This window comes from Mesitornis unicolor, unplaced genomic scaffold, assembly GCF_000695765.1.
Source record: "Mesitornis unicolor isolate BGI_N332 unplaced genomic scaffold, ASM69576v1 scaffold22104, whole genome shotgun sequence".
NCBI lineage: Eukaryota > Metazoa > Chordata > Aves > Mesitornithiformes > Mesitornithidae > Mesitornis > Mesitornis unicolor.
In genome coordinates this window covers 39,567-50,549 of record NW_010178576.1, presented here as the reverse complement: position 1 = coordinate 50,549, position 10,983 = coordinate 39,567, and the positions used below count along the sequence as shown (strand labels likewise).

The 10,983-nt window shown below is 39.4% G+C and overlaps 1 protein-coding gene across 1 annotated transcript in view; it reads left to right on the top strand.

Moving 5' to 3' along the window:
- Nucleotides 1–10,983, top strand: part of DAAM2 (dishevelled associated activator of morphogenesis 2) — a gene marked incomplete at its 3' end in the record, with an annotated part of 98,363 nt that overhangs the window by 48,832 nt on the left and 38,548 nt on the right. The window contains exon 5 of the mRNA XM_010182510.1: nt 6,248–6,581. Within this exon, the coding sequence (XP_010180812.1) occupies nt 6,248–6,581 (334 nt within the window). The remainder of the gene's footprint in view (nt 1–6,247; nt 6,582–10,983) is intronic.

The window sequence follows — 10,983 nt, the reverse complement described above, 5'->3', positions numbered from 1 at the left end:
TAGATGGGACACAGAAAAGAGTGGCAAGGACAGAAACCTCATTGTCTCACCTCACACAAGCCTCTGATACTTCAGGCAATCCACAGAGAACCCTACAGTCCCTGGTCTGAACCTGCCTAGTAGGGAGCATGCGCTATTGCTGAAGCGTGTAGCTTCAGGAAAATAAAAGACAAAGTTTGCTGTGAAAAGCCTGTAGCAGATCTGTACAAACATAGGTAATGACTACGAAGATCAGATTTTAGACTTCTTAGAACCCGGAATGTCCCGAGTAATTTGATTCAGGTTAGTCAAAATCTCAGTCTCTACTCTGAACTTTGAATTCACGCTTCTCCTTATCTTCAGTAATGTGAACTGTTTGGTACAAAGCAGCTAATCCATCTGACATCACCTGGTTTGGCACTCTTCCTGTTCTGTGTGTAACTGCGGCATGGAGAAATGTTAAGAGACTTTATTGTGTACTGTGTCTTTGAACGTAAGGTCATCTTTGTTTTTCTGGAAATAAATCTGTGAACAGTTAGCATAGAAACTTTTTCCATTTAACACTTAGAAGAGCATTGTGCAGAAGTAATAATTATAGTTGACACGATCTCAGGAAACACTTGGTCAAAAAGTTTCTGAATGTCTTTATACTGGGACCAAAATAGGCCAGATGTGTTTGCATCTACACTATGCTGAAATCATCGTTTCAGAGAGCTTTAATAATGCCTAATTAAACAGGATTTTTCTTGGGGGGTACACCTAACCAAACAAAAACAGTTAATTTTTTGGGTTGGTTTTATTTATTTATTCATCTCAAAGACTTTTCAATGCCGTTACATTACCTTGAAGATATTTCTGTGACTCTCTGCAGAGCTAAGTGCAGGTTGTGCTTCTCCCCTTCACGATGTTTAAAAGTTGACTTCATGCAGCCTCTCATGTTATGGCAAGAATGAGGTAAAGTGCATCAACTTAAACCTCAGTGTTTTACCTCCTGTTGTGATAGGCTGTAAAAGAACACAAAGCCAGATTCTGATGCTCCTCTGGAAGTCGAGAAACAGTGGCTCGTATTGAGACCTAGGCCAAGGAGATAAGTGACTGATCCTGTCTATTGCTATTCTAAAGGACAGAACACAGTAAAATGCAGCTGGACTTTATGTTAAAATGGAAGCTAAGACAACTGCCAAACTTTGAACTCTCACAAGGATTTTAAACCAAAGTCCTGTGCTGTTGAGACATGATGTAGCAACTCTATTACATTAACATGGAGTTGGTCTGATGCTTCCTCTGTGAAAGTGATAGCTTTCACTGAGCCTATATAGCCACAGCAGCAGGGCCTCTCTGCTATTTCCAGCTGAAACATTTTGGTGGTGACCATCGTTTGTTCTGCTCGGTAATTCTGAATAGGGCAGCCCAGCCTCCTTGTTGAGAGCAAGAAAAAAAGAAGAAGAAAGAGAAATATATTTTGCTCAAAGCCTTGCAAGGTTTTCCTGCTCAGACCTATATTGCTTCTGTTGGATCCTCTTGAAGCCTGTTGCTTCATCTGTTTATAATAACCCTACAAGCTTCAGTATGAGCATCTATGAGCTGCCCTATAAAGTGTTCTCTCCTAAATCGCTGGCGGTGGTTATGGGGCTTTTTTTTTTTTTTAAATAGTTAAGCCAAGCCAAATTTTGAGTTAAGTCCTATGTCTCAACTAATTTCCAGCGACTCAATTCGTTAGCTGCCAAGTGGGCTGCATGCCAATGCCTGATCAACAAGCCAATTTCTTCTTGATGGAAAGGTCGCAGTAGAGAGGCCCTTGGCTCCATCACATCCCTCTCATAAGCAGTACTGTACCCAGGCCTTCAAAATACTAGTCTTTCTAGTTCAATCTGGACATCAAATCGTATTTTCCTTGCCACTTCTGTTCATCAGACCTCTGAAGAAAACAGAGACTTAAATTCCCACAAAATGGACTGTCTGGAATCCATTTGTGATGGTAGGGTACATAGGGGCTCTGACAGCTTACCAATAGTCTCCTCTGCTTGAATTCTCTGACCTATATGAATCAAAAGAGGAAAAATGCTTGTGTTTGGCTCTGTGTTTTATTTTACTGCAGAACTGTGCCTCTTATACTACAAAATGCAGAGTAATGGTACCAATCTCTGTTTCTTTTCCAACCCACCAGTTCTAACAACAAAAACTGAAGCAGACATACCCAAACTCAAGTTCCTCTCCTCTTTGGAGAAAAGGTGATAAAAGCATCCCTGGGCAGCCAGTTGGCCCCCTTTAAGTGAGTGCATTTTGTTTTGGTACTTAGGAGATGCCTTGAAGTAATAAAGACAGGTTATGTCCCAGCATGCAGGAACAACACCAGTCTTAGAGAACAAAAAACCCACATCTGCATCTTGTAAGGAAACACATTTTCTTTTAGGTTTGTAAGAACTTATGACTATGAACAAGTGTGATGACAAACTGTTGGACAGACGCAGTGAGAGAAGAGCTTTTCTTTTGCTTATTTTAGTGCCCGAAAATGGAGGTTTAGAAGTGCATCAAAAGTAAAAAACTTACAAGAGACTGGAAAAAAAAAACAACAGAAACACCTCCTTTAGCCTGAATCATCAGTAACTCTCATTGCTGTCTGCTATTCTCCTTTTCTTTAACCCAGATTTACCTCCTGTTTTTTTTGTTTGATTTAGCCATGTAGCATTCAAGTGCATATTGGAGATGTTAGTTTATGCATCCAGCAAGCAAAACCCATTATCCTGAAGTTTTCAGCAGTTCAGTAGTTGTCAGAATTGTGCATGCCCCCTGATTCAAAAACTGATGCTGCAGGGAAGTGTGGCCTTGTCTGTTAACAGGGTGGGAACATCCTGCTCTCTGCACACCCACCACATATGATCTTTCTTTCGTTCCTGAGCTGGAACAAGTCTCACAGGGAGGCTGTGTTCCTCCCCACCAACTACATTTGGAATTCATCAGTGGGTCATTACCTCTTAGGCTGCTGCATCTGTATTTAGATGAAAGGTTTGTTATTAGAGCTAGCTAACTCATTTTGATCAGCACTCTCTAAAACTTGAAAGGCTAAGAGGCGCCCTGCCTTTTAAAGTGTGCTAAACTGGTCAAGTGAGAGTCTGAGGTGAGGTTAGGCTTTAATTTGCTTGTTTAGCACCTATTAAAACACACCCTGCTTTATTTACACTTGAGTTTTTGAATGTGTTAGCCAGAATGCATTGGCATATTACACCTTCCAGTCTAGAACAAGACCTTACTTTGCAGCGTACAGGATGTATAGGATGGCAGTTAGTTACACACGTGTATTGTGAGGAAGAGGGTACTTTTATTTGTATGAGCTGGATTTGTCTTTGCACGTACACACACGCACACACGTCCCTGCTTACAGACATACAGTTGCACAAACACCAGTATGAGGATTATGGTGCTCAGCCTGTCAGCTAATCTCCTACTTCTTTTTCTCTCCTTTCTACAGATATTTGCACACATTCCTCCCCACATGCATGCTCACACCGAGCAAATTCTCATACTGAGAGTGTCTGTTGGCTCAGAAACTGCTATCACCATTTCTTTATCATCTTCTTGTATGATTTCTGGCTTTTCCAGAGAATAATGAATAAGTGTTTTGGAAAAGAAAGGTGAAAATCATAATTTGATTCCTGCTTCTGATGTCAGCTGAAACAGGAAGGTACTTGGTTTTGCTTCCTATTGAGTAATGCAGCTTACTGTTTGGTCTCTAGCCTAGGAAGAGTACAGGAAAATCCCCACATTGTTTTAAATTATGGCATTAAACAAGATCTGTGACACACACGACTTTCCTGCGCATGCCTACTTTTTGGAATGACCTCATCCAAACAGTCCTAGAAAAATTGCTCTGCCAGTGAATTTAGTGGGGATTGTACTTAATTGGGACAATATGACTTTTGTGCATTTACCTTTTTTTCTTTTTCACATGGTCGTCAGAGCAGGCTAAAATACATGAAAGTGGTAGTCTTGTCATAAGACCAGGTGTTCCATCTGAAAGTATGTTTATAACCTTTTGTTCAGCTGCTTCTTCAGGATGTTTTCTTTTGTCAGTAGAGCTATGCATCTTCAGAAGGGTATCCATCTTAAGACTTCCCTCAGCCCTGCAACTGGAAAGAACAGCAAAACATCTACTTTTTTGCCTCTTTTGTTTTCTTTTGTCCCCTAAAAGATGGAAGGAATAGCTAATGTATAGGATGGATTCATAGAACTGAACTTTGGGGGTGAGGAGGAAAAGAATTTAAACCAGTCCCTCTATAATACAGGCAAAGAACATCTCTCCTCTTTAGACACAGGATTAGAGAAATGCTCAGAAGTCATCGGCACTACGCTGTTTGGTAACTACTTGAGTTTGTGCTTATTTTGGTTCCAAATACATCCTTAGCAGCAACTCTTAGCCATGAATGCACTTATTTCAGTTGTCTTTGGCATGCTAGCAGCTAAATGCAGTACAGAAACTGAACTAAGTTTTAATCTTTCTATAATCAGTTTAAATAAAACTGCTTTGAGTGATTTACCAAATTCCTGGTGTACAATGTTGATCCCACACTCTGGCCTGGAGCAGAGGGACTTTTGTTCCTATGATTTGTTAGGGTAAACAAGATGATTCATACAAAGAATGTGCAATCAGATTTGTGTGAAACTTGGCAGACTGTCCTAGCATGGTTCAACTAAACCTTGTTTTCATTTTTAGTGCACGTGTGTTCCTGCAAGTGCTTGCTCCTACTCTGATATTAATTTTGAAATTCAAAAAGTTTTGAACAAAACCCAAACCTCAGACCGAAACTTTGTTGAAAGCACCAGGCTTTGCCATGTTTCTGGCCAAACTACTGGCCCAAATAAGCTGAAAGTTGGCAAATCCATCAGCACAGTGAACATAACTTTTAGGTAGGCCCTGAAAATTCCTGTGTGGTGTAACCACCAGAAGACCGTACATGTCAAGTCCATGTAATCCAGGAGATACATAAGCATGGCTCAGGTTTGTCTTGCTGGTGCAAAGACATGAACAGAGATCAGTGAAATTCAGTTTTTCAGTATGATGCTTCCATTACTGATGCATATTTGTAACAGCATCTCACTTAAGGACAGAAAAGAGAAAGACAGCACATTAGGAGGTATCCAACAGGGAGGAAGAGGGGCTAGGTAGAAGCAAAATGACACAGTTTTGATATTCTTACTTTGTTACATGGGTGGTAATTGTTAACAACGTTTTCATTGGTTTGAGGTGTCCTTCTACATTATGCTGTTTGGAGTATGGTCATGGATGTACTTTTGTTGGTGTGCATTTTACTAGAATTAAAATTCAAATGTAATTCACGTGGTTTTGCATTCAGACGTTCTAAAAAACTGCACCTACTTGAATGATCTTTTAGAGGAGGCAGGATGTAAACAAAGCAATGTAGAGAAGTTATTTCTAGCCCTTTCCATATCTTTGAATCCCCATTTTTAAGCCTGGGAACTCTAAATGAAAAATTGCTAGAATGATTGGTTAACGCTGGTTTTCAACAAAACTTTAAAATTTTCCAATGATGTTCTCCTATATCCTCAGTTTCCATAATCTGAACCTGAAGAAAGCAAATTTTGTGGTAGAATACAGTAGAAACAGAACTCTAGTGATGTCAATAGTCAAAATAAACCTGTCCTACTATAGGTTCAGTCCTCAATGTGTTATTTGATAACTGATTAATTCTGTATTTCCTCTATTTATGATGTTTTTACTGTACATTTTTCTACTGCAGGTTGACAGTGGACCTGTTCCATTCTTAATGTACCGTCTCAAACTAAAACCAAACAACTAAACAAAACAAATGCAGAAAAGGCCAAGCTTTGCCTTTTGCTGATGAACATGTACCTTTAAACTTTATATGTTCCTGTACGTGTATCATGGGATCAGAGTGTGAAGTCAATACAGCTAACAGAAACAGTGGTAATGAGTTTTCCTCTGTCAGTGTACCCACTCCTGGAGGTAGCAGTCTATAAGTAGTATTGGCTAAAAGTTTGAACTAAGCCTAAAAATTGTTTTCAAGATAATCTGATCTCATCTCATCATTAAAAGTGTAGTGATGAGTCTATATGAAATTGTATCTTTTGTGTATTAGCTCATATGTAAGATGTAGCAATTTGAAATAATCCTTTCAGCTTTCAAAATACAGCAATTATTGGGGTGGGCCACAGTAGGTGTTTGATGGTAACTGTCTTTGGTCTACTTTCCTTATTTTTCCTACCTGTTTGTCTTTTTTTTTTCCCTCAGGTTTGTGACCAGGTTTATTGAGCTGGATGGCCTGAGCTGTTTGCTGAACTTCCTGAAGAGCATGGACTATGAGACCTCAGAGAGCCGTATACACACATCCGTTATAGGGTGTATCAAGGCACTCATGAACAACTCCCAGGGACGGGCTCATGTCCTGGCTCATCCAGAGAGTATCAACATCATCTCCCAGAGCTTACGGACTGAGAACATTAAGACGAAGATTGCTGTGCTGGAGATCCTAGGAGCTGTCTGCTTGGTACCAGATGGTCACAAGAAAGTCTTGCAAGCCATGCTTCACTACCAAGTCTATGCTGCAGAAAGGACAAGATTCCAGGTATAAGGAGGATACTTTGCCAGAAATACCCAGTATGATGAAACTTTGCAAGGAGTGATTTTTATAGTTCATGTATTGCAAACTTTCTAGGTAGTAAAAAGGCAATATTTCTCATTTTGTTTTAGGAAAGGCATTTCCTCAAATGGATTATCAGCATACATTTTTTTTTCCAAGACCTGATTGCTTGTCATTAACATTAATTTAAAATATCCTATATTTTACCTTAAAAATAAAGGTTTGTTAAATGAAAGCTGCTAATCCGTTCAAACTCTAACCTGATGGCATTTCTGGGCTGGTAATGATTTGTTCTACCTTAGAAACTGAAGTCACAGAATTCCAGGAGCCTCTGTCCTGATTTTAAAGCCCTTAATTTAGTAATAAAAGAGTTGTGGATTAAATCATGTACAGTGGAGGCACTTCAGTTGTCATTTAGTAATGAACTGGTGAATTGTCACCACTTAGCAAATGTTGTCTCACATAACTCCCATTCAGAACACAGAAGGGAAACTCGATCTCAGAGACCTTGAGGTAGGTCAGTAGATCATTGACAAGCTTTTGTTGTGAATACTACTGGCTGCTATTGTAACGTTCCTCTTCCTAGTGAACTGAGCACCTTACAAAAAGATATAACAGAAGCTGTTGCTGTGTATTAAGCTCCTAAACCTCAGCATCACCTCACTCATTTGCTGTTCTTTCTTAGGTGAAATGATGAGGGCGGTGTTGGGCCAGCAGGCCCTGGATCCTGGTTTCTGTCAGCCATTAACTCCTGCCTCCTTCTCATCAGTGAATTTTGGGCAACAATGAGCTTATGACTGTAAAAGTGAATAGGGAAACAGTCTGTGCTCAGGAACAGTAGCTGCCAATGTTTGTTGTTAGAACTGAATGCATGATGGGATTCACTGACCCCGTAACTCAGACCTGAGACTGGGATGCAGAAGATCTTGGCCTGTTACTAATCTCTATGTGGCATTGGCAGGTCCACCCCTCTGTGTGCAATGCCCTGTTTGCATTGCTTGTCTGTCCAAACTCGGTGCATGACTTTATCATACAATATACAGGTATATGATGTATGACTCCAGAATGGGGAGGCCTTTTGATCTCACTTGAAAGATCTTGAGGCTATTTCAATACAGGAAATATTAATTACAGTAAAAGTTGGAAGGTGAAGAGATTGCAGCTGCAATCATAAGAAATATGATACCATCCTTTAGCACAGGAGTAGGATAGAAATGACCGATGGAGAAGCAGAAAAATAAGCCATGAAAAGAGTTATGATGTGCAGGTTATTGTGGACTGCCTATGAAAGAGAGAAGGGAAAACTTTAAATCCAGCTTATTCTCTAGTAATTTGCTGAAATAAAGAATCCTCCCTGAATTAATCTGACATTCTTGTGTACCTGGTAGACACGTGGAGATAACCTTAGATGCTCGGCAAAAAGCAGTGGTAACTCACGGCCCAGACAACACTTGTGTTTCTGTGTTAACTTATTTTTACTTGACAAGTGACTCTGCTTAATAAGCCTATATGGAAGATAGATGCTGAATTTACTTAGTGGATCCTACTTGGATCCTCTCTCTCTGTTTTCATATTGGTTTAAAATGTACTGAGTAACTGAGGTAAGTCTTTCCTAGGCAAAGTGGGGTAGCACAGGTCTTGCACAGCTGAACTTTTGAGGAATGTAGTGCAATGATTTGCAAGATGCTTACCAACTCACACATTCATGAAAGAGTACTTTGCTTAAATGCTTGCTTTTTCAGATATGTTTTTCTACTGGGGATAAAGTAAGAGATAAATGGATACTCTCTCTTTTTCCTTTCTTAAACAAAACAAAAAAACCCCACCCAAACCCCAAAATTATTTAGCTGAGGGGATGCATTCTTGTTTGTAACTTCTGACACTTGTGTCTAGATGCTGGAAGGGGATTTTCCATTACACAAAGCAATAGCTTGAGTTTAGTTTTGAGGAAGTAAGGGTTCATCCAAAGACATTCCTCATCCATCATCAGTCATTTTCTTCCAATAGAGATAGTGGGGATTTTTTAAATGGTGATGAAACAAATGTGGTTATGGTCTTCCTTACTTTTTAGTGGAAGATTCTCTGATACTCTATGATTTGTCAGTTAAGTGAGTGTTATATCTCTTCGCCTCTTGTCCTCCCACACCTGTGTCTCAGAAAGGTCTTGCAGCTCATTATCAAGAGGAGCATCCACTGTAACTTGACTATGGGAGGCAATTTTAAGAGAAGGATGAGTTGACAATGCTTATCCTATACCTTTACAGTAAACTTCAAAAATGTGTAAAATGAAAGCCAGTGAAACCCCCTTCTTTTTCTTTATTCTAGTCCTAAGGGTAATCTTCATAACCCAGATTTTGAAAAACTCTGAAGGGATCCTTTAGGTTTCAAACTGAAGTCTTTTGGGGATGTGTTTTCTGTACCTTTAACAACTAGCAGCATCACTCAATGTATTGAAGTGTCTGAACAGTTTAGAGCTTGCAGCTTTAGGTTGACTTCGGCCACACCTAATCACTGTTACATGAAAAATGATCCCCCACAACTGGGCATCTGGCAGAAACAAGAAACAATAATTCTTTCTGTGAAAAGTAATAAAAAATGAATTAAACTGTAGGAGCAGGAGAAACGTAATGTTCAGAGTAGGAATTTATTCCTTTGGCTCTATGGTTCGTTATTGCTCACTGATTCTAATGGTGGGAATAAAGGAAAGCTGAGATCTGTAAAGGCACTGCTTAGTCTTTCTCTAGGTCTAGCTCTGTAAGACAGTGGCCACATTAGAGACATAATACCTAAGAGGAAAATAATTTCAGATTTTCAACTGTGGAAATCAAACTCAGTTCTTGTGTAGTAAAAAGTGTAGGGCTTTCTGGAAACTGTACTGAGCTCACTTTTGTTGCAGTGTCCAATAAATAACTTAGAGGTAACACTGACCTCTGACATCGTCAGTGCAATTGTTGCTTTTCCTTAAGTTGTCTTCCTGACAACAGTGGCTGATAGTATTCTTCATCCTTTTCAGCCACCTCACTGTCAATTTATCCCTTCTCATCTATGAAAGCTGGCACTTTGTATACTATGTGTTTGGATTTATTTTCCCCTTTTACAGATTGCAGTGTCCCACTCTCCCCATATCATCTGTGGTGACCACAACTGTGTACCTAGAGAAATCAGGAGGTAAATGTAAGAAACACTGTTCCAGATCTACTTTTCCCCAACAAAAAATGTTGGGTTTTTTATTGGGTTTTTGGGGGTTTTTGTTCTTGCAGAGGAATATCATGGTGATGAATAAAGACTTGAGGTGCATGGTTCTGATTCCACTCCTCTCTGTAAAAAGGAGGAAGAGAGGTTCAGAATTATTTACTGGCAACCAACTTAAGCTTGTGCATAACTTGCTTCTGACAGCTTTAGATTGAACACTGATTATTTCCAATTTGCACATACTCAAGTGTTGTGGAGTGACGTAGAGATCATGTATTTAACATGGTAATATAAAACATGGCATGTTTCATTGAATGTCAGAAGTTGTTCTTGGTCAGTGTTCTAAGCACAACTCTTACTACCTGGCACAGCTAGCTAAAAGTAATCAAAGGACCCAGCAGCTGGTGAATTAGTAGAGAAGGAAAGCTGCAACTTAAGATCTGTTTTTTACTAAACTTGCATTGGCTTTGTCCTGCTATAACTCCTATTATTTGGATAGGAAACTTGCAGTTGTAGGTTAGTGTATCTAATGTCAAAATCCAAGTTAGTGATATTCCTGAGTGATATAAACATTTGTAATCCAAATTAATTAAACCAAATTGTACCAGGTCATACCAGAGAGGAGTCCAGAGAGAAGTCACTTTAAAGATATGGAATGTTCTCAAGAATTTTCTGTTCTTTGTTGAGACTTCAGTAAAATGCCTTGTAGTACTGGAACTTCACGCTATATCTCTGCTGTTCAGTGTGTTCACAGGTTTATTGAGATCGTATTTTTCTTGGCACTTGCAACAAGATTCTATATTTTATTTTTATGTCTGATTTTATATTGTGGCTCTTCCTATTTTCTCACATTTGCCACAGCTTCTTGCCTGAGCTGATCCCTTTGCCTGCTTTAATCTTTGATCCTTCTTTCATGCTGCCCTTCTGCCTGGAATAACTCCCTTTAATGTCCGACAGGCAGCCTGCAGTTTCTCTTTTAACGTATTCCTTGAAAACTGTCCTCTTCAGAGTAATATTCCATCTTTACTCAAATACTGCAATGATATAAAGGCATGCCTTCAATCTCCTTCCTGAGGCAATCTGGAAAAGCTCTGTCTTTTCTTCATCCAATTTTTGAAATATGTTTCTTTGCCTACAAATTCTGCTCTGCCCCTTAAATAAGAGAAATTAAAGAAAGCACAGAAAGCCAGACAAT